The following is a 23,031-nucleotide window of genomic DNA, read 5'->3' on the forward strand; positions in this document are numbered from 1 at the left end:
AACTGGGCCCGTGCACCACAACTACTGAGCCTGTGCTCTAGAGTCCACAAGCTACAACTACTGAAGCCTGTGCACCTGGAGCCTGTGCAGCAAGGGAAGGCACCACAATGAGAGGCCCGTTAACCACAACGAAGTGTAGACCCCGCTCACCACAACTACAGGAAGCCCATGCGCAGCGGCAAAGACCCATTGCAGCCAAAAATAAATAAATAAATTTATTTAAAAAAAAAAATCTTCCAACAAACAAAAGTCCAGGACCAGATGGTTTCACAGGTGAATTCTGTCAAACATTTAGAGTAGAGCTAACACCCATCCTTCTCAAACTCTTCCAAAAAATTGCAAAGGAAGGAACACTCCCAAACTCATTCTATGAGGCCACCATCACCCTGATACCAAAACCAGACAAAGATACTACAAAAAAAAGAAAATCACAGACCAATATCACTGATGAATATAGATGCAAAAATCCTCCACAAAATACTAGCAAACAGAATCCAACAACACATGAAAAGGATCTTACACCATGATCAAGTGGGATTTGTCCCAGGGATACAAGGATTCTTCAATATATGCAAATCAATCAATGTGATACACAATATTAACAAATTGAAGAATAAAAACCATATGATCATCTCAATAGATGCAGAAAAAGCTTTTGACAAAATTCAACACACATTTAGGATAAACACTCTCCAGAAAGTGGGCATAGAGGGGACCTACCTCAACATAATAAAGCCCATATACGGCAAACCCACAGCAAACATCATTCTCAATGGTGAAAAACTGAAAGCATTTCCTCTAAGATCAGTAACAAGACAAGGATGTCCACTCTCACCACTCTTATTCAACATAGTTTTGGAAGTCCTAGCCTTGGCAATCAGAGAAGAAAAAGAAATAAAAGGAATACAAATTGGAAAAGAAGAAGTAAAACTGTCACTGTTTGCAGATGACATGATACTATACATAGAGAATCCTAAAGATGCCACCAGAAAACTACTAGAGCTAATCAATGAATTTGGTAAAGTTGCAGGATACAAAATTAATACACAGAAATCTCTTGCATCCCTATACACTGATGCTGAAAAATCTGCAAGAGAAATTAAGGAAACACTCCCATTTACCATTACAACAAAAAGAATAAAATACCTAGGAATAAACCTATCTAGGGAGACAAAAGAACTGTATGCAGAAAAGTATAAGACACTGATGAAAGAAATTAAAGATGATGTGAAGAGATAGATATACCATGTTCTTGGATTGGAAGAATCAATATTGTGAAAATGACTATATTACCCAAAGCAATCTACAGATTCAATGCAACCCCTATCAAATTACCAATGGCACTTTTTACAGAACTATAACAAAAATATCTTAAAATTTGTATGGAGACACAAAAGACTCCGAATAGCCAAAGCAGTCTTGAGGGAAAAAACGGAGGTGGAGGAATCAGACTCCCTGACTTCAGACTATACTACAAAGCTACAGTAATCAAGACAATATGGTACTGGCACAAAAACAGAAACATAGTTCAATGGAACAAGATAGAAAGCCCAGAGATAAACCCACGTACTCATGGTCATCTAGTCTATGACAAAGGAGGTAAGAATATACAATGGAGAAAAGACAGTCTCTTCAATAAGTGGTGCTGGGAAAACTGGACAGCTACATTTAAAAGAATGAAATTAGAACAATTCCTAACACCATACACAAAAATAAACTCAAAATGGATTAGACACCTAAATGTAAGACCAGACACTATAAAACTCTTAGAGGAAAACATAGGAAGAACACTGTTTGACATAAAGCACAGCAAGATCTTTTTTGATCCACCTCCTAGAGTAATGGACATAAAACCAAAAATAAACAAATGGGACCTAATGAAACCTAAAAGCTTTTGCACAGCAAAGGAAACCATAAACAAGACGAAAAGACAACCCTCAGAATGGGAGAAAATATTTGCAAACGAATCAACGGATTAATTAAATTAATTACATCAAGGATTAATCTCCAAAATATATAACCAGCTCATGGAGCTCAATATTAAAAGAACAAACAACCCACTCCAAAAGTGGGCAGAAGACCTAAATAGATATTTCTCCAAAGACATACAGACGGCCAAGAAGCACATGAAAAGCTGCTCAACATCACTAATTATTAGAGAAATGCAAATCAAAACTACAATGAGGTATCACCTTACACCAGTTAGAATGGGCTTCATCAGAAAATCTGCAAACAACAAATGCTGGAGAGGGTGTGGAGAAAAGGGAACCCTCTTGCACTGTTGGTGGGAATGTAAACTGATACAGTCACTATGGAGAACAGTATGGAGGTTCCTTAAAAAACTAAAAATAGAATTACCATATGATCCAGCAATCCCACTACTGGGCATATACCCAGAGAAAACCACAATTCAAAAAGACACATGCACCCCAATGTTCATTGCAGCAGTATTTACAATAGCCAGTCATGGAAGCAACCTAAATGCCCATCGACAGATGAATGGATAAAGAAGATGTGGTACATGTATACAATGGAATATTACTCAGCCATAAAAAGGAACGAAATTGGGTCTTTTGTTGAGACATGGATGGATGTAGAGACTGTCATACAGAGTGAAGTAAGTCAGAAAGAGAAAAACAAATATCATATATTAACGCATATATGTGGAACCTAGAAAAATGGCACAGATGAACTGGTTTGCAGGGCAGAGATTGAGACACAGATGTAGAGGACAAACGTATGGATACCAAGGGGGATAGCTGCGGGGGGGTGGTGGTGGTGGTGTGATGAATTCGGCAGTTGGGATTGACATGTGTATAAAATTGATGACTAATAAGAACCTGCTGTATAAAAAAAGAAAAAAAATAATAATGCACACACATGTACAGTACAGCACAAAAGAGTAAATAGCAGACAAAGATTCCAAGTCTTTATCTATCTAGAGGTAGAATACGCAGATATGGGTGCGCTAATAACATTTTTTCAGCTGAGACAAGTAGGAAATTGTTCTGTTTTTTCCTGTAAGTCTTCCACTGTCCTCTATTCCCTTTCTTCTCACTGATCCCCTACCCTCGATTCCCTCCTAGATCGTTGTCTCCCTTATTGACTTCTAAGTCTGATTTCCATGAATTTTCCATCTCTTTATTAAAACAGCTTCACCATTATTAGTAATACTGAATCCTGTTTATTTAAAATCTTCAACCTCATAATTTATTCACAGGTCTTCCTTGATCCCAAGGGCAGGCAAGATTCTCGGTTTTAGGGTTGACACATTACAGCTTGATGCTTAGACCAGGGACTCTGGAACCAGATTCCATGAATTTGCACCCTGGCTCTGCCACTTGTAAATTATGTGCCAACGGGCAGGTCACCTCTTGCCTCAGTTTCCTCATTTGTCAAGCAGGGATAGTAGTAGCACTTACTCTGTAGGACTTTTGTGAGGATTAAATGAGTTTTTCATGTAAAGCACTCAGAGCATGGCTTACACGTTATAAATGCTACTTAAGTGTTAGCTATTTTTACTATTATTGGAGTGGGTAATGGGGTTTCCTTCTCTCACAGCTCCCCTTGTCTCCCCTGTCTTTATTTCTCTGAGGTTGTGGCTGTGACCTGGGAAAATATTTTTCTTTTCTCATCTGCCATGACATGACTTGTCCTCTTCCGAGTGGTGATTACTTCTGACCCATTTTGGTGGGAAGGATTTCCACAGTGAGGAAGGAGGAAGGATAATAGGCTGTTGTGGCAGAGCAATCAGGAGATGAGGGTGGATGGGGAAATAGTGGGATGGGTCAAAACTTCCTTCCTTTTGAATTAGTGTTGAAGGTCATTGCAGGGGCACAGAAGGGTGAGCACGATGGATGACTCTGCTGGGAAGAAAAAGCTAAAAACAGTTTTCAATCAAACTGCCCTTTTCCCCGTTCCACCTACTCACCTATGTTAAAATATATTTTAAACATTAATTATGACAGGCTTGTAATGGAGACAGTGAACAAATTTGTTTGTTTTTTCCCCCCAAGAGATTTCAATTACATTACTTCCTCATAGAATATCACTTACCATGCGATGCCATTTGACACTGGACTGCAGAATCTGGAGATTACTTGCTAGTCAGGGAGAAGAGGGAGAGTAGTTAAAAGGAAATGAACTTTTACCACCTGTTGGAACATATCCCCAAATCTGAAGTTTTATATGACCTTAATGGCAAAGCCCAGTGAAGACAGTATGTGCGTGCGCATGCGTGCGCGCACGCACGCGCACACACACACAACTTCAGACAAATTCATTACAAATATTACTAAACAACACTTAACTAAAAGATTAACAAACAGAATACACAGCCACATTAAAAGAATAATGAACCCTAACCAAGAGGTATTTATTCCAAACTTACAAGGATGGTTAGATAAAGGAGGACCCATAATATAATTCTCAATATTAATTGCTAAAAATGTTACATGATCATTTATATTGAGGCAGAAAATTCTGATAAAATTTTAAATCTATTCTTGATAGCAGTTCTTAATAAAACAGGTAATAAAACAGGTAGTCATTTTCTTAATGTGACATATAAACACAAAAGCCAGAGCCAGATGTAATAAGGATATAATTAGAAGCATTCTCATTAAAGTAGAGAACAAGACAATGATGACCATTATACCACTATCGTTTGCCATTTCTGGACATTCCAGCTAGTATTGTTAGAAAATAGAAATAAATAAGTGTATTAAAATTGGAAAGAAAAAAACTATATTATTTTTAAATTATTTACTTCATGGGAAAGAATATGAGTGCCTTTTAAATTTGTCTATGATATGAGAATGATTTAACTAGAATTGGAGTTATCAATGACTGAAATGTTTGGTAAAATTTCCTTAGAAAACCTTTAGAACCTGATATGTCTTTCTTTGACGGTGTAGCCCTTTGATAATTATTTTTATTTCTTTCATTTTAATTGTTCTGTTTCAATTTTCTAGGTCTTCTGTAATTCTTTTTTTTTAAATAATGTCTTTATTTTGGGATAATTTTAGATTTACAGAAAAGTTGCAAAGATAGTTTAGAGTTCTCATATACCCCTCACCTTGTTTCCATAGTGTTATCATCTTACATAACCATGGACCATTTGTCAAAACTGAAAAAGTTATATTGGTACAATTTTAACAACTAAACTGTAGGCTCTATTTTTCCACTAATGTCCTTTTCCTGTTCCAGGATCCAAACCAGGACCCCACATTGCATTTAGTCATCATTTCTCCTTTGTTTCCTGTGTTCTGTAATTATTTTGTAATCTTTCCTTGTTTGTGAATTTGACTATTTTGAAAAGGGTACCTGGTTAGATATTTTGGCATGCCCCTCAGGTTGCATTTATCTGATGTTTTTCTCAAGATTTGATTGGAAATATAAGTTTTGGGAAAAATATCACAGAAGTGAAGTGTCCTTCTCATCATGAGAAAGTATCAGATTTTGAATTTATTCAATAGTTCTACTATTTTTCTCTTATCAGATTCAGGGATGCAGCTTCATCTTTGTGTACTCCTTCTTTCCTTCTGCCTTCCTTGGATTTATTTTGAGGTTCTTTTTCTAAATTCTTGTTGTGGATACTTGATTCAGTTATTTCTATCCTTTCTGGTTTATAATTCTAAGTGTTCAAAGCTATGGATTTTTCTCTGTGTACTCTTTCAGCTATATGCTGTAGGTTCCAATATGTAGTGCTATCAACATTCTGTAATTTGTGTATTAATTTTCTCTTTAACCTAAGAATTAATAGAATACCTTATATGATACATGGTAAGGATTTTTGTTCATTTCATAAGTTTACTATTGACTGCTAATTTTTTTTTTTTGCATTGTGATTAGAGACTATTTCTGCTATTTCTACATTTTGGAATTTATACAGAAATTTCTAGCCTAACATATGGTTATCTTTTGTGAGTACACCTTTCTGTGGGCATTAGAAAAAAAGATATGTTCTTTGTATTCAGGGCTAGAGATTGATATATGGGTTTCTCTCACTCTCCCACGCACAAATACACACAGTTACCTTTGTCTGAAGTACATCCTAAATTCATACTTGCTTTAATACTCCTTGACGACTTGCTGACAAAGGTGAATTAAAGACTGCTACTACTAATGCTGCAAAAGAGTATTTTGTATTAGTACATAAACCAGTAACTTTCCTATAGCTTTTTTTTTGCTTTATGAATTTTGATGCTACTATATTATATGGTAAGTAGATCATATTAATTTTCGATCGCTGTGTAACAAGTTACCACAAATGTAATGGCTTAAAAAAAAAAACACCCATTTATTATTATTTGACAGTTTCTGTGGGTCAAGAAGGTCAGGCTCTCCTTAGGGTCTCACATGGCTGAAATGAAGGTGTCAGTATGAACTGCCATCTCACTTGAGGCTCAGAATCTTCTTCCAAGGTCATTTAAGTTGGTGGCAGAATTCAATTCCTTGAGACTGAAAGACTGAGGATCCTGCTCTTTTGCTGGCTGAGTCTGAGGGCATCTGTCAGCTTGTAGAAACTGTCTGAGTTCCTTGCTCTGTGGCCCCTTCACAAGGCCTTCTCACACTACCAATATGACTTCTGTCTCCAACGTCTAGACCCAGACTCAAAGGGATCACGTGATTACATCAGGCCCATTCATAATATTCCTTTTGATTAACTCGCAGCCAACTCTCTAGTAACCTAATTACATCTATAAAATCCCTTTTGCTGTATTGTGTAACATAATCATATCCCATCATATCAGAGCTCCAGCCTTTATCCTTCCTTAACTTTTCAGCTTCAAGAGGAGGGATTTATACAAGGCATGTATACCAAGAGACAGGAATATTGGAGGACATCTTAAAATTCTTCTTACCACATGAATTTTTATAATTATTTTATCTTTATTATGATTTATAGACTTTCTCATTATGTGATGATTTTAAAAAATCACATTTAATTCTTTAAGTCTTAATTCAAGCCTAAAAGTCAAAGTTGTCTGAATTAAGATCCTGACTCCTAATTTGTTGTTATTGTTGTTGTTTACATTTTCTTGGTGTACATTTTCCCATCTTTTTATTCACAACCTTTTTTTTTTTAACATCTTTATTGGAGTCTAATTGCTTTACAATGGAGTATTTTGTTTTATAAATGTCTCTAGTAGGTAGCATATTGCTGGGTTTTATTTGTAATTTAACCAGACTCCTTTCTCATTATAGATGAGTTCAATCCATTTTGATTTATTTATGGAACATATTTTGGTCTTAATTTTGTTCTATATTTTATGCTTTTTCTGTAGCTGTGGCTACTTTTAAGTCCTTTATTACTTGGTATTTTTTCCTTGACTTTCTTTGTGTGTGAAGTGGTGTGTTTTGTGTGTTTCTTTTATATGAAAGGTTTATATTCCTGTTGTGATTATGGTTAAGATGACTCTAACTTTTGTAATATATTTATTCCTCAAAACTGTAGACCAAACTTTAGACCAAATCTGATTCCCAATTGTGAGCAAAGATGAAATTTGTTCATCTCTGTTTCCTCCCCTTCCTTAACCCCTATAGATTTTAGTTGATTAAATTACTTAGTGAAACCTTTATGCCTTTTTGTTTATATTACTTGATGACTTATTAATCCCCAAGTTTTAATAATAAAGAATCAATGTCCTTACATTACCTTCCTCCTTATTTCCTAATTTTCCTAGTTTTTTATTTACTAATTATTTCCTAATTTTCCTAATTTTTATTAGTTATATAATTTTCATACTTACAAAGTTTATATTTATATTCAGTTCTGTAACAATAATCCCCACTTTCTTTTAAATAGATTCAGTGCACACTGCATTGGCTTCTCTAGTCATCTCCTGTTGAGCTGAAGTTCATTTTCTATTAGTCTCTTGAAGGGAAACACATTCCGTGAGTTCTTTCATGTTACAAAACATTTCTCACACTCACTCTGAGTTAAAGTTAGCCTGAGTATAACATTCTTGGGCCACAATGTTTTCCTCAAGGATTTTATGTGTTCTGTTCCACTGTCATCCAGTATTGCTGTGGAAAATGCTATGGTGAGCTGGATTTTTTCTTCTCCTAGAAAGGTTAATTGAATACTTTTCCTTTTCCTGGATTTCCAAAGCATTCTTTATCTTTGGAAATCAGCAACTTTACTGGGATACTGCTCCTTTGATTGTATAGAGTTAATTTTTCTAGGGACATAGTCTGCTTTTCGACCTATATCTTCATGAAAATTTATATTAAAAATTTTATTTAAATATTTTCTTCTTTTATTTTGGTTCTCTTCTTTGGTGACACCAATTATGCTTATATTGGTCTCTCTTTTTTTTTTTTTTTTTTTTTTTTTGTGGTACACGGGCCTCTCACTGTTGTGGCCTCTCCTGTTGCAGAGCACAGGCTCCGGACACACAGGCTCAGCAGCCATGGCTCACGGACCTAGCCGCTCTGCGGCATGTGGGATCTTCCTGGGCCGGGGCACGAACCCGTGTCCCCTGCATCGGCAGGCAGACTCAACCACTGCGCCACCAGGGAAACCCTGGTCTCTTTTTTAATGTCTTTCTAGCTTATCTCAGTCTTGTCCTTCATGCTCCTTACCATATTTTCAGCAATGCTTATTTTCTTTGCACCGTTTCCAACATGACCTTTGTTTTTGTGAGAATATCCTTTCCCCTCCACTTCTGTCCTAAACGGCACTGTTTTCCCCTAAATTCTTATATCTCTATTTCAAGTTTACGTTTTACAGATAAAATTGCCTCATTAAATTATAAAGTCTTTTTTATCTGCTCTGTGATATTTTCCTAGAATTATTTAACTGTCATTATTTTTATATTACATTTCTGCCTTTTTCTTGTAAAATCTTTCTTTTTTTTTTTACATCCTCTATTGATTCCATTTTGATGATTACTCAGTATTGAATGTGATGAGCTACTCTCAGATCAAATGTTTGCTGGACTTTCAGATAGAGAAATTCTCCTCTTGACCCAGAACTGTGTGTGTAAATTTGCTCTTTCAGATTTATTCTACTCTTGCTATTTGATCTTGGCAGCTTCAGAATTTACCTCCTCTATCATGACTTACCTGCAACAGTAGATTCTTGGTTGAAAACCAGAACGAAAGAAAGGTGTTCAGTTGCATATTCCATTTCCGTTTTTCTGTCTAAGCTGCTCACCTTGCTTTTCCTCGTGCCTCCATCCCCACCAAAAAGCATCATTCATCTTCCCAGGGAGTACCTCTGGATCCAAATATCTGAACAAAAGCTTCATTCCAGAGATGTCATAGTTATTCACAATTTAGCTATTTCACCACTGGAGTGTTTTCATTGTTATTTTCAAAGATTCCATATTTACTAAATGTTTATTTAGCTTTAGCAAATGTTTCCCCTTTAAAATTCTCACAGGATTGAATACATATGTGAAGAAATTTTGGAACAGATCTAGAATTTTCCCAAGTTTTGCTAGTCTGTGTTTTTATGTGTGCATGGTTTATTAATAAAAAATTGATGTGTAAACTATTTAGTCTCATGAGCTTTTCACCACCTGATGAATTTTTCTATTTCCTGACTCCTTGAAATCCAGCTTCATTGAGAAAAATAAAATGTTTTCTGGAGGGGGGTTCAATTTTTGAGCTTGAGTGCTTGAGGTGAGACCAAAATTTGATGGTGTAGACTGCCATAGGTTAAGATAAGTGCTCCAGATGCCTTCGAGGCAGGAGAGTTGTGGTCAGATGGTGGAAAAGAAGGTAGACATGGAGTTAGGAGATTCATTAACAAAGATGAACTCTTTTAATTGGCAAATTTGGAAAGAACTTTAGAGGAGGGCCATAGTGAAGTAAATTCTAATATACCCATAGTTCTTTCTTTTAACAGAACAAAAACTAAGAAAAGTAGTCAAAGTTAGAAAGAAGACAGACTTTTGACTGACTGAAGGATTGATAGAATAAAAATCACTTACTCGTGTGTGACTTCTCTGCAATTGATAGGAGGCAAGGTAGTGAAGATAAACTCAAGTGTCTTACCTCTTAGCCAAAGGTAAAATATTCTAACAACGAAAGGAATCCTTTGAGATGTTGTCATTCGTCATGACAACCATATATTTCAAAGATTCCATTCTGGAATGGATGTACTTGCCTAGAAAGTACTGATATGCTCAAGTGGCTGGTAATGCTCACTGTCACTCCTGAAGAGGGAAGCTTCTGGTTCTTGTGTTATCTGCACTGAAAGGTAGCTCTGCAAACCAACAAGCTTGCTAGAAGTTGGGTGAAGGATATGAATAGAAAACTCACAGAAGAGGAAAACTGAATGGTCAATAAATATTACAAGATGCTTAATCATCCTCAAAGTCACGAAAATGCAAACCAATAAAATACCATTTCACAACAAATAAGTAAAAAAATAACTACAAATAAGTAAAAATTTTTAAATTGATTATCTAAATATTGGCAAAGATAAAAGAAACTGGAACTTTCTCACACTGCTGGAGGAAGTGCAAATGATATAGCTACTTTGTAGAGCAATTTGTCACATTTTAGTAAAATTGAAAAATTGCGACCCAGAATTTCCACCTGTAGGTCCATAGACATAGAAACATTTATAGAATTTGTGTACTGGGAGTCATGGGGAAGTGTGTTCATTGCAGCATTTTTTCGTAACAAATTTAAGATATAACTTGTATTCCATATAATTCACCCTTTTAAAGTGTACAACTCCATAGTTTTAAATATAGTTACAGACGGGTACAACCATCAACACTATCTATGCACCTATATTTATAAGAGATATTGGTCTGTAGTTTTCTTGAGATGTCTTTGTCTGGTTTTGGTATCAGGGGTAATGCTGGCCTCGTAAAGAAGTTGGATAATGTTCAATCCGCTTCTATTTTTTAGAAGAGTTTATAAAGATAGTTGTCAATTTTTTGTTAAATACTTGGTAGAATTTACCACTAATGTCATTTGGTTCTGACATTTTCTTTGTAGGAAGGTTTTTGACTACTAATTTAATCTCTTATTATAGTTCTATTCAATTTTTTCTACTTCTTGAGCAAGTTTTGATAGTTTGTGTCTCTCTAGAAATCTCTCCACTTCATATGTTATGTAATTTGTTGGCATACAATTATTCAGAGCATTCCCTTATAATCTTTTCAATTTCTGTAAGGTTTTTCTTAATTTTTGAAGCATTGTTTTGCCAGATATAGAAATCTTGGTTGACAATTTTTTCCTCCCAGCCCTTTGCATATGTCACCCTGCTACATTCTGCCATCCGTGTTTCTGATGACAAACCAGCTGTTAATCTTATGACAATATCTTATACATGATGAGCTGCTTTTCACTTGTTGCTTTTAAGATTTTCTCTTTGTTTTTGGCTTTACACGTGCTACTTGACATTCTTTGAGCTTTGTGTGTGCAGGTTAATGGGATTCTTGGGTTAAATTTGGGAAGTTTTTGGCCATTATTTCTACAAATATTATTTCTGCTCCTTTCTCTCCTCTCCATCTATTACTCATATTAGGCATATTTTGATATACTTGATGATGTACTACAAGTCACTGAGTCTTTGTTTATTTTTCCTCTTTCTTTTAAATTTCTGCTCTTTAGACTGGATAACATCGATTGACCTATTGGCAAGTTTGGTGATTTTGCCATCTGCTATTCAAATCTGCTGTTGAGCCCCTCTAAGTAGATTTTTCATTTCAGTTATACTTTTCACTCCAGAATTTCTATTTGGCTGTGCTGTATAATTTCTGTTTCCTTTTTGATATTCTCTATTTGGTAAGAGACATTGTTTTTATACTTTGTTTAAAAACATGGTTTACTTTAGTTCTTTCACTGCATTTATAACAGTTTGTTAAAAGTCGTTGTTTAGTAGGTACAACATCTGGTTTCCTTAGTGACAGTTTCTATTGTTTCTTATTCCTGTATATGGGCCATAATTTCCTTTTTCTTTGCATGTGTCATAATTTTTATTAAAATCTGGATATTTAAAAAAATTTAATATAGCAGCTCTAGAAATCATATTGCTCTCCCCTCAGAGTTTGTTGTTATGCTCATTATTGTTATTGATGGTGGTTTTATTTTGCGAATGTAGTGACTTTCCTGGACTAATACTGTAAAGCCTGTAGTTTTTCTTTTTTGTCATATATGGCCACTGAATTCTCTGTTCAGTTAGCTAATGATTGGATAGAGGTTTTTTTAAAGTGTTTTGAACCAGTAAGTCTCCCAACCTTTGCCAAGGAGCTCCCTGTGTTTGTACGTGTGTGTGTGTATATTGTTGCTGTTATTGAATGCTTTCCATACTTCCAGCAGTTTACAACACTGCCTTAGTCTTTGCTTCCTGATTGCAGAGCCTTAATGTTGCCCAGAAGGAAGAGATTAGAACCTTCTTATATCTTTCCTTGGTGTGTACAGAGCTCTGAACATGATTTCCAGAAATAGATCAGAGCTTTCAAAGCGTCCTATGGGCACCTTATGTCTCTATTTTTCCTTTTTTGGTCAGGCTCTTATTTGCTCCAACTGTTGTTGCCACCTCTGGGAGCTACAGTGTTAGACAACTGCCACTGATTGGTTTTGGCAAATGCTCTGAGAATAGGACTGTTTGCACTGAAGGACCTCTGAGTCAGGTAAAATAATGACAGGCCCTATGAATGGTACTTTTTCAAGGAGATAACAAAAAGGTCAAATAATGATGGTTCCCTGGAGGATTTGTGGGATCTATGAACATATTCTGCCCTCTCTAGCAGTGGCTAGGCTACTGATTTTCACAGCTACTGTGGTTTTGGGGTTTTGGGTTTTCACCCATTTTTAAAAATAAACACTTCTTAGATGATTGCAAGCATTCAGTTAATTCTCCAAGTTCTAAAAATGTTGATTTTGCCAGTGTTCTCATTGCTTTTATGGAGGAATAGATTTTGAGAGGTTCTTACTCCACCATTATAAAAGTACTTGCACAACCTTATTTTTAGTAGGAAAAAAATTGGAAACAATATGTTATAGTAAGAGAATGGACAAGTAAATTGTGATCTCTTTATACAATGGAACTCAGCAGTTAAAATAATGGACTAAGATTATATATCTATAGATGGCTAGCTATAAAAACAAGTTGTAGAATGATACCTACAGAGCAATAATATTTACATAATTACAACATATAAAACACACCAACTAATATTTTTGATATGTGCATATATTGAAAGCAAATTATTTTTACAAAACATGAGCTGAGAGGATAAACATCTTATGCATGATAGTGATGGGAATTTGGAATGAAATAAGAAAATAAGTAACTTTTCCCATAATATTTTTATTTATTTTATTAAAGAAAATATGGACACATGAGTGTATACTATATTATTTTTGTGTTTTTATCTATTTAAAACTTAGGAAGAAAGAAGAAAGTCATAATGGGTTGGATTCTTCTGTTCCCTGGGGACTCACTTGACTGCGCAATTTTTTATAATCTATGGGTAGATAGAAAACAAAAGACAAGAGTAGGATAAATAACTGCTGAATCACAATTGGGTCTGTTATAAAATGATTTTGAAATGGCTTTCAAATATGGACTGTCATATTCTGCTCTTTATTTTGCTTTTAAAAAAATTACAAGTTCAAACCAGACAGAAAAATGTGAGTCATTGGCTTCTTCCTCCCTAAAAATCTCCATACTATGTCTCTGCTCCAGTCAGGGAAGTGAAACAATTGACATTATCTGTCTTCTTTCCTCCACACTCTTGGTCAGTAGCACCTCCATAGATTCCAGCAGAGAGAGAGAAAGAGAGTTGCTTTACCATTTATAACAACTTGAAAGAACATAGCACCTCTCTTCCAGAAATTTCTGACATCCCATTGATGATATGGGAGCACAAATATCAATTCTGTTTTACAGACAGGAATGGGAGAATCTGATCTACTATGATACAAAGTAATTTTTCTCACAGACTATTTGACAAGGGCAAAAATGAGAAACAAACCCAAGCCTAGCCCCTCTTGGCCTGTTACGCAGCCAGAGAAAGCATCAAAGCAAGTGTTCTCATTACCACATGGAACCACTAGGTGTCACTAAATATAAAACTTGTATTCATTAGCGATTACAACTAGGAAAGCAGAAAAGGCAAGTGAAATTCGTCATGTTAATGGAGAAAACTGAAAATTCCACCTACAGTTGACACAATGGAAAGTGGCTTCTCTCTAACCCAATACCCCCAGGAAATGGTTTCAGACCCTGTCATATCTGTGTGTGGACCCATTTGGACTGGCAAAAGCATTTAGCAGAAAAGTAACTAAATGATCTCATAAAACTCAAGAAATATGTTATAGAATGACTCTGTTAATAAAATGGGGTTAAAATTCCAAGCCTCAAATGCTGGAGTCCTCCTGGGACTTGTGTCTAAAGTTTCAACAGCTGCCCCCAGGTGGCAGTGAGTCAGATAAATTGAATTCTCTTTAGACAGGGAAAATTGAGATATGATTTTTTTCAAATTAATTTCTACTTTTCTCAATGATTTCCCCCCTTTTATGTCTTTATTCTGAAAAACATAACTGGCAAATAGTATGAATTCAACACATATTTGTTGGATGAATAGTATGAAACAAGGGAAGGAAACCAACATTTATTTAGTTGCTTTTTATACCTTGTTCTCTACTGCTTTCTTGCATTCCTTTTTTTGAACATACTCTTCACCAAAAATCCTATGAGGTAATTATTGTCATCATGGCTGCGTACAAGCAATACTCATGAGATATAATGACAAATAATCTTTACTTTTATTTCTCATTTTTCCTTTAAACTTTATTCAGTAGGAAAACTCTTTCCCTGCTCCTGGATAAAATCTTCAAGCACACATATAACACTTCTGATCTCCTGTTGCTACTCAAATGTCCTATGATCACTTTAAGTAATAGAACTATCACAATTTAGTAATAAAAACTGTCCAATTTTATGTAATAACACTACTTATTTCACTCAAAATCACAACTTCTCCTCCCCAAGCTAGAGCTGGTGGTGGTCTGGCAGTTTCCAGAAGGGGCTAAAGTACGTTTCTTTTTCATACTCAACTCCTCCCCAACTCCCTAACATACTTTGGAGAGTGTGGGAAAGAAGAAGAGATGAAGAGGGAAGTAAATTATCTTTCTTTGAATGGTGCTTTTGAGATATTCAGATGTCCCCACTAGAAACATTTGATGGCCCTTCCAAAGATGCAAGCTAAGCATTTTCTTCTGGCTGGCCATTCTCTCTCAGGTTTTCATATACTTTTATTTTCTTTATTGTACGTTAAAATTTTTCTTTCATACACTTTTCTGTATTAAATACTGAGGCATTCCCTCCTTCTTCTATAATAGAATTCCCAAGTTTAAGCTGAATCCATGGCGACTTGGAATAGGACTGCTTTTCCCAGCCTCCCTTATCATGGTCCATGTACGAATTCTTGAAGCATCCTTAAATGGAGACGCTTGCTTTGTTTTTCCTTTCTTCTTTCCTATCGGCTGCAGAAAGGACATGGTCACTGCAGACTGGACGATGAGGTGGAAGCCCTGTGCTAAGGGCCTTGACAATCATGAAGCTGACTTGGCAGCTTTGTATATTGATATATAGGCTTTTTTCATAAAGATAAACTTCTAGTCTCCTGCTTTCAGTTTTTATCACTTGCAGACAAACAAAATCCCAACTGATAGAAATACACAAGCAAATAATATTTAATTTTAGGAAAGCTTTGTTAATGAATAAAGTCAAGATTAGAAAAATAGCCTTTACTCATGCATCCTGACTTTATCACCTTACGTACATGACACTGTGTGTGGTTCTGGAAGAAGAGTGTACAAGGGTGAAATAAGGGAGGTTCTGCCCACAAGAGATCACGCTCATCCCCTTCTTGTCCTTCCTGTACCAGACATTGGATCAACACCCTGAGGCTGATTTCTTCTCCAGCATTTCATAGCTGCTGCTTCTCTGTTCTCTGAGGCAGCAAGCCTTTGTTTTATTCTTATTAAATTCCAAGAATATCTTTGACATCTGGGGAAATAAATAAATAAATAGATAAATAATGTTACCATAGTTTTTTCATGCTTAACTTCCTATAATTCTATTTCTCTTAGATAAATTGTATATTGTAATGTGTTATAATAGGAAATTAGGGGTTTTTTCCTAAACTGGTGAATTACCTGTCAGAGTCTGAGAATATTTCCCTCTGTGACTTCTAGGGTAAGGACATGCTTCATGAAAACAAGCCTCTATAGTCACTGCCTCCTTTTGCAAATTCGTATTGCACTTTCACATATTAAATGGCAGAGTACCCCTGAGATACTCTCAGAAATGTATTTAACTTTTTTTAACCTCGGGTTTTCCAATCTCATTTGATTATGGGACGCTTTTTTTTTTTTTTTTTTTTTCCGGTACGCGGGCCTCTCACTGTTGTGGCCTCTCCCGTTGCGGAGCACAGGCTCCGGACGCGCAGGCTCAGCGGCCATGGCTCACGGGCCCAGCCGCTCCGCGGCATCTGGGATCTCCCCGGGCCAGGGCACGAACCCGTGTCCCCTGCATCAGCAGGCAGACTCTCAACCACTGAGCCACCAGGAGAGCCCTGGGACGCTTTTATCCTATAGCATCTATTAACACGGATTAGCATAGCACCCTCTGCATCCGAGGCTGTTACAGTGAGCTCCTTGCGCTTTCTGCGGCAATGATCCATGGGTCTGATCACTGATTGAATCAAAACAGTCTTTCCTAATTTGCAGATAAAAGTTAGGCTCATGGAGAGCATTGCCTTAGTTTGAAATAATTTTCTCATAAATTTTTGCTTAAATCTGCGGTATCAATTATTGATTTTCTGCTTGACAGAATAAGTGAACATACACATACATACCACACCTTCTTTATCTAGTCCTCTGTCAGTGAACATTTAGGTTGCTTCCATGTCTTGGCTATTGTAAATAGTGCTGCTGTGAACATAGAGGTGCATGTATCTTTTTGAATTAGAGGTTTCTCTGGATCTATGCCCAGGAGTGGGATGGCTGTATCATATAACTCTATTTTTAGTTTTTTTAAGGAACTTCCATACTGTTTTCCACAGTGACTGCACCAATTTACATTCCCAGCAACAGAGTAGGAGAATTTCCTTTTCTCTACATCCTCTCCAGGATTTATCATTTGTAGACTTTTTGATGATGGCTATTTGAGGCCAATGAGATGATACCTCATTTTAGTTTTGATTTGCATTTTTTCTAATAAATTAGAGATGTTGAGCATCTTATGTGCCTGTTGGTCATCTGTATGTCTTCTTTAGATAAATGTCTGTTTAGGTCTTCTGTCAGTTTTTGATTAGGTTTTTTTTTTTTTTTTTTTTTGATTTTGAGTTGTGTGAGCTGTCTGTATATTTTGGAAATTAAGCCCTTGTTGTTGCATTATTTGCAATATTTTCTCCCATTCCGTAGGCTTTTTCATTTTATGATTTCCTTTGCTGTGCAAAATCTTATGAGTTCGATTAGGTCCCATTTGTTTATTTTTGCTTTTATTTCTTTGCCTTGGGAGACTGACCTAAGAAAATATTACTAAGATTTATGTCTGTGAATATTTTGCCTATGTTCTCTTCTAGGAATTTTATGGTGTCATGTCTTATATTTAAGACTTTAAGCCATTTTGAGTTTATTTTTGTGCATTATGTGAGGGAATGTTCTAACTTCATTGATTTACATGAGGCTGTACAGCTTTCCCAACACCTTTTGCTGAAGAGACTGTCTTTTCTCCACTGTATATTCTTGCCTCCTTTGCTGAAGACTGACCATAAGTGTATGGGTTTATTTCTGGGCTCTCTCTTCTGTTCCATTGATTCATATGTCTGTTTTTGTGCCAATACCATGGTATTTTGATCACTGTAGCTTTGTAGTATTGTCTGAAGTCTGGGAGGGTTACGCCTCCAGCTTTGGTCTTTTTCCTCAGGATTGCTTTGGCAATTCTGGGTCTTTTATGATTCCATATTAATGTTAGGATTATTAGTTCTGTGAAAAATGTCATGGGTAATTTAGTAGGGATTGCATTAAATCTGTAGATCACTTTGAGTAGTGTGGCAATTTTAACAATATTAGTTCTTCCAGTCCCAGAGCATGGGATATCTTTCCATTTCTCTGAATCACCTTCAGTTTCCTTTATCATTGTTTGATAGTTCTCAGCATATAAGTCTTTCACCTCCTTGGTTATGTTTATTCCTAAGTACTTTTTTTTTTTTTTTGGATGCAATTTTAAAAGTGATTTTTTTTTTTTTAACTTTCCCTTTGTGATACTAAATTTTTTTCTTACGTAACACTCAGCAAAACTCTTGAGGTTTTATAGGGAAGGAGTAATTCACAGAAGTGTGCTCTAGGGTTTCAATGCACATTGAGTATACCTGCTTAAAAAAAAAATCTGATGAGTGGAAGTCAGAATTATGAACACAACAATAATGGAGAGTTATGGAATAATCATGTGACAGATGGTATAATACATAGGCATTAAAATTGTGCTCAAAACATTTTAAAGACAAAAGAAAAACGCTTAGATAATATTAACTTTTCCATATGGAGAAAGAGCAAGCAAGAAGAACAAAAACACAAGAAAGTACTTTAGCAATGACCATAGTTGGGGAAAAGTGGAAAATAGTGAAGGAGTGAAGCTGTAGAGAATACCCTCTCCAGTCAACTTCAAGTTTTGTTCACCTGGCTGGACGTGGGGGGCAGGAGGTTCTGAAGTGCACACTGGCTGTGAGACTAAAATGGAAAAACTTTGTGTCTTCTGTATATCAATGTGAGATAGAAAATAAAGCTGTTCCCTAGCTTAGTTGAAGGCAATGATGAGGAAAAAAATACAAAACTCTTTCATGCTTTGTATTCCTACTGAGTTCATAATATTTAATTAGTTAGTTTAACAAGAGAGGGAGCATTTTAACAGTGGTTACCACTTTTTTATTATTCCTATTTTCTTATGTCAACTTTTATTTGTATATTTCCTTTTTTTTTTTTTTTACAGTGAATGTGTATTTTTCTCTTAAAAAGGCCCAAAATATACAAAGTAGAAATCTGGCCTTAGGAGAAGTTTTCTATTGTCTTTCCCCCCTTTGTTTCTTTCCTTTTTTCTACTAGAAAAAAAAAATGTAAAACACATTCTACATACAAGGAAAAGACTTTACTTTTGTACTCAGAAAAGACAACTGTAAAAGTTTTAAACAATAGGAAGTGATTACCTGCTTGGGAAAAGTTCACCTGAGAAATCTTTTCAAAACCAAGTTTTCTTGATAAATATTTAATGTGTCAATGTGCAAAAATGTACTTTCCAGTTGATCCACACACCTATTTTATCAAAGTAGGTACATTTGCACTAAAATTGGCTTTATATCTTACATTACTCTGTGGGTAAATTTTCCCCAAATGCTGAGGTTAGTTGCTATCTAATACTGATAAGTCGAAGCAGATTTACATTTCTTTGAAACATTAAAGTGCAATTGTAGAAAACGGAATTCTCATTCTTGTATACTCTACAAGAAGTTTCCTAAATTTGCCCAGTGAAGTATTGTCTAATCAAGATTATTCCCATGGTAGTAAGGAAGTAATAACAGGGAGAATCCAAATGTATTTTTCACATTTCAAATGCAAAATGCTTTTATCATTTAATTTAGTTTCTTATTTTGTATTAGATTTTTATTCATTCGATGCCTTCATTAACTGCAGTGATAAGGTTTATAGCCTGCCCCTAAGATACTCTCCTTTAAGTATCTTCCATTCAAGGTTACTTTGAACATAAACCAAATAGGAATTAAGCTCTCCTTTTCAGAGCCTAAGCTTTTCCTTCCTTGCCACTCTCCCGTAATCTTTACTTCAAATCATACTCTATCAGAATTAATATACTATAGGGCAGGAGTTTTCAAAGCATCATCAGCAATCGGCAGAGTCTTGGAGGCCCCTGAGATCCTATCAGGAGTCCATGAGGTCAAAAGTATTTTCATGATAATGCACTTATGGTACAAAAGCATTGATGGGTAAAACTGCCAGTCCTTTAGCATGAATCAATGCAGTGGCACCAAACTGTATTAGTAGTCACAGTAAATAAAACAAACAACAGGCAAAGCTAGTACAAGTCTTTTAAATATTCTGTGTAATGAAATGGGAAGGACGCATAAAACACTTCCGTACAAAGAGAAATGCAATGACTCCTTATTTTTGAGGAAAAGCACTTGTGCGGTTATCTGAGTTGTGAGTTGAACTCAATGTTTTATTCATGAAACACATTTTCTTTTTTAACTTGAAAGAAGGAATGACACACTATGGTTATTCAGACTTGGGTATTTGGCAGACATTTTCTCAAAAACGAGTGAAGTGAGTATGTCACTTTGGGGAAAACAAGTATCTGGTGCCAATGATAAAATTAAAGTTTTAAAGAGAATATTCGAATCTTGGAAAATTTTATCCACCACCATGAGTTTGACAGCTTCCCAATATTTAAAGACTTTTCTGATGAAGTTGGTGCTTGGCGGTGATATTAATAAATGTGACCTTGTGTCAGCATTTGGAAGATCTGCATAACTAAGTAAATCAGTATGTTCCAAATTACCAATCTATGATGTTACAAAATTGGACATGAGTGAAAAATCTCCTCAAAGGAAGATAGACCAATGGATTTTAATGTAATAGAGTGTGAAAAGTTTGATAGGATTTCGAGTTCCACACTGTAACTAACCTTTAATAAATCACTGCTTATCAAATTTTAGTATAGTAGCAAAGAATAACCACAAATATGTGAAAAGGTATAAGGAAAGACATGATGTTAAGGGGACTACAAGTAGTTCAATAATTACTAGAACAGTGGTCCTTTTTTTTTTTTTTTTTTTTGGCGGTACGTGGGCCTCTCACTGTTGTGGCCTCTCCCGTTGCGGAACACAGGCTCCGGACGCGCAGGCTCAGCGGCCATGGCTCACGGGCCCCAGCCGCTCTGCGGTATGTGGGATCCTCCCGGACCGGGGCACGAACCCGTGTCCCCTGCATCGGCAGGAGGACTCTCAACCACTGCGCCACCAGGGAAGCCCGAACAGTGGTCCTTTTGTAGGCATATTTGCTATTGAAAAATTTGTCTTAAAGACACTAAACTACTTTGTTGAAATTACCGCTTAGTTTACAAAATGCTTCCTTCTCTGCAAATGGTAGCTAAGAGTAGTAACTGCTTCATGGTTTTCTTCCCCATCAACAATTTACACGATGAGGGGACATAAAAAACATTGACTGACTTTTGTAAAGGCCCATTTTGATTAACAGCGCATTTAAAAGGCAAAATTTTGAATAACAGCTTCAATTTTTAATTTCCTTGTGAACATTTCTTCAATTCAGCCACTGAAATTTCTCAAGAATAATTGACCTATTAGGACATAGGTTTAATATGTCTTTGAAATACACTTTAGCTCTCAAGTTCCTCACAGATGAAAGCTTTGTTCTTGGCAGTGCAAGAAATATACACCCTTCTTGAAAACTGTTTTTGGGAAAGAATATGCTTACTTTGGATGTTCCCTGTGAACTGTTAGGACACTCTCAAATAAAATAAATGTTTCCTTTATTTCAGGGCAAATAAATGATATTTTCAGATGTCTCTGAATAGACCTCAAAAATGATCCACACCACTGTCATTATTAAGTTTTTGGAGGGGTCTCATCAGCCATGAAGAAAACCGGAGCCCTGAAGTAGGACCTTTGGGCACTACTGCCTAAGGTTTGACCTATAAAATCCTTTGGAAACTTGATCCTGTAAAACAAAGAATTGAATGGCAGGGAATGATTTGGTTTCCTGAAAACCCAGAAATGATGGTCTGGTTGTTCTAGATCTATTCAACCCTACCACACTTATTCCTTTCTCTGTTTCCCAATATTAAGGGAACTCCCCAAATAAGGTACTTTACAGCTCTAGTCATAATTGATTTCATGGATAAATGGACTTTCCCACACATGCCATGCTGGGATATAAGAAACATATAACTTGTCTTACTGGAATCTTGAGATCTGGATTCTAGGGACTGTTTAATTGCCAGTTGTGTGATTTTTAACAAATTACTTGACCTCTCTGGTCCCCAGTTATCACCTCAGTAAAAGAAAAGGATAAAGTAGATTCCAGTAACAAAATTCTGTAATTTTATGGAAACTGTCCTGTCATTGGTTCTTGGGCTTCACAGAAGAGAGATGGTAAATACCTCCACATGCATCCACTTTCCCCACCCTTGCAGACCGAAGTCTAAGTTATCTTTTGCTGTGCCCACATTTGGTCTCAAAATCATACTCATTTCAAGACTTCAGGAAGATACTACCAAATGATTAGTGTTGGAACGTTTTCCAGCTGAGCTTCAAAATTAATTCCTTGTTATTAGGATGACTTCTCATTAAATAGCTAACATGTATTAGCATATATAGGTATGTGTCACTGTTTTAAGTGCTTTATGTGTATTGATTCACTGACTCTCAGCAACTTTGTTAGACAAGTACCATTATTACCCATTGAACAGATGAGGAAACTGAGGCACAAGAAAATTTAGTACTTGCTCCGGTCACTCAGCTAATAAGTAGGAGAGCTGGAATTCAATCTCAGGCAGTCGATTAGAGAGGTGCATTCTTAACCACAACCTTAGACTGTTTCCGTTATTCTTTTCTGCCTGTTTTCTCCCTCTTTTTACATTGTTTATTATGGAAATATTAAAACATACATGAAAGTAGTGAGAACATTATAATAAATCTACATATACCTATTACCCAGCCTCAGTAATTATCAAACACGACCAAATATGGTTTATCTATATATGGTTTACGTTTTTCAACTAGATTATTTTGAAACAAATCCCATGGATCATATCCTTTATTTGTAAATACTTCAATATGTATCTCTAAAAGGTTTCTACCAATACCATTGTCATGCCTAAAAGAACTAACAATAATTCTTTAATATGATCAAATTCTTAGTATTCAAACTTTCCTAATTGTCTCACAATTTTAAAAATTTTTTACATTTTTTTTCAAATCAGAACCCCAAAGTGTTTGTACATTGCATTTTGTTGAT

The 23,031-nt window shown here is 35.8% G+C and overlaps 1 protein-coding gene across 1 annotated transcript in view; it reads right to left on the minus strand.

The window, feature by feature from the left end:
• MROH9 (maestro heat like repeat family member 9) overlaps positions 1 to 9,136 on the minus strand; it is a 97,691-nt gene extending 88,555 nt beyond the window's left edge. The window contains exons 1-2 of the mRNA XM_030875618.1: positions 9,073 to 9,136; positions 6,068 to 6,129 (exon numbers count right to left, since the gene is read on the minus strand). Of these exons, the coding sequence (XP_030731478.1) occupies positions 6,068 to 6,129; positions 9,073 to 9,136 (126 nt within the window). The remainder of the gene's footprint in view (positions 1 to 6,067; positions 6,130 to 9,072) is intronic.
• Between the last annotated feature and the right edge of the window lie 13,895 nt (positions 9,137 to 23,031).

This window comes from Globicephala melas, chromosome 1 (genome assembly GCF_963455315.2).
Source record: "Globicephala melas chromosome 1, mGloMel1.2, whole genome shotgun sequence".
In the NCBI taxonomy this organism is placed as follows: domain Eukaryota; kingdom Metazoa; phylum Chordata; class Mammalia; order Artiodactyla; family Delphinidae; genus Globicephala; species Globicephala melas.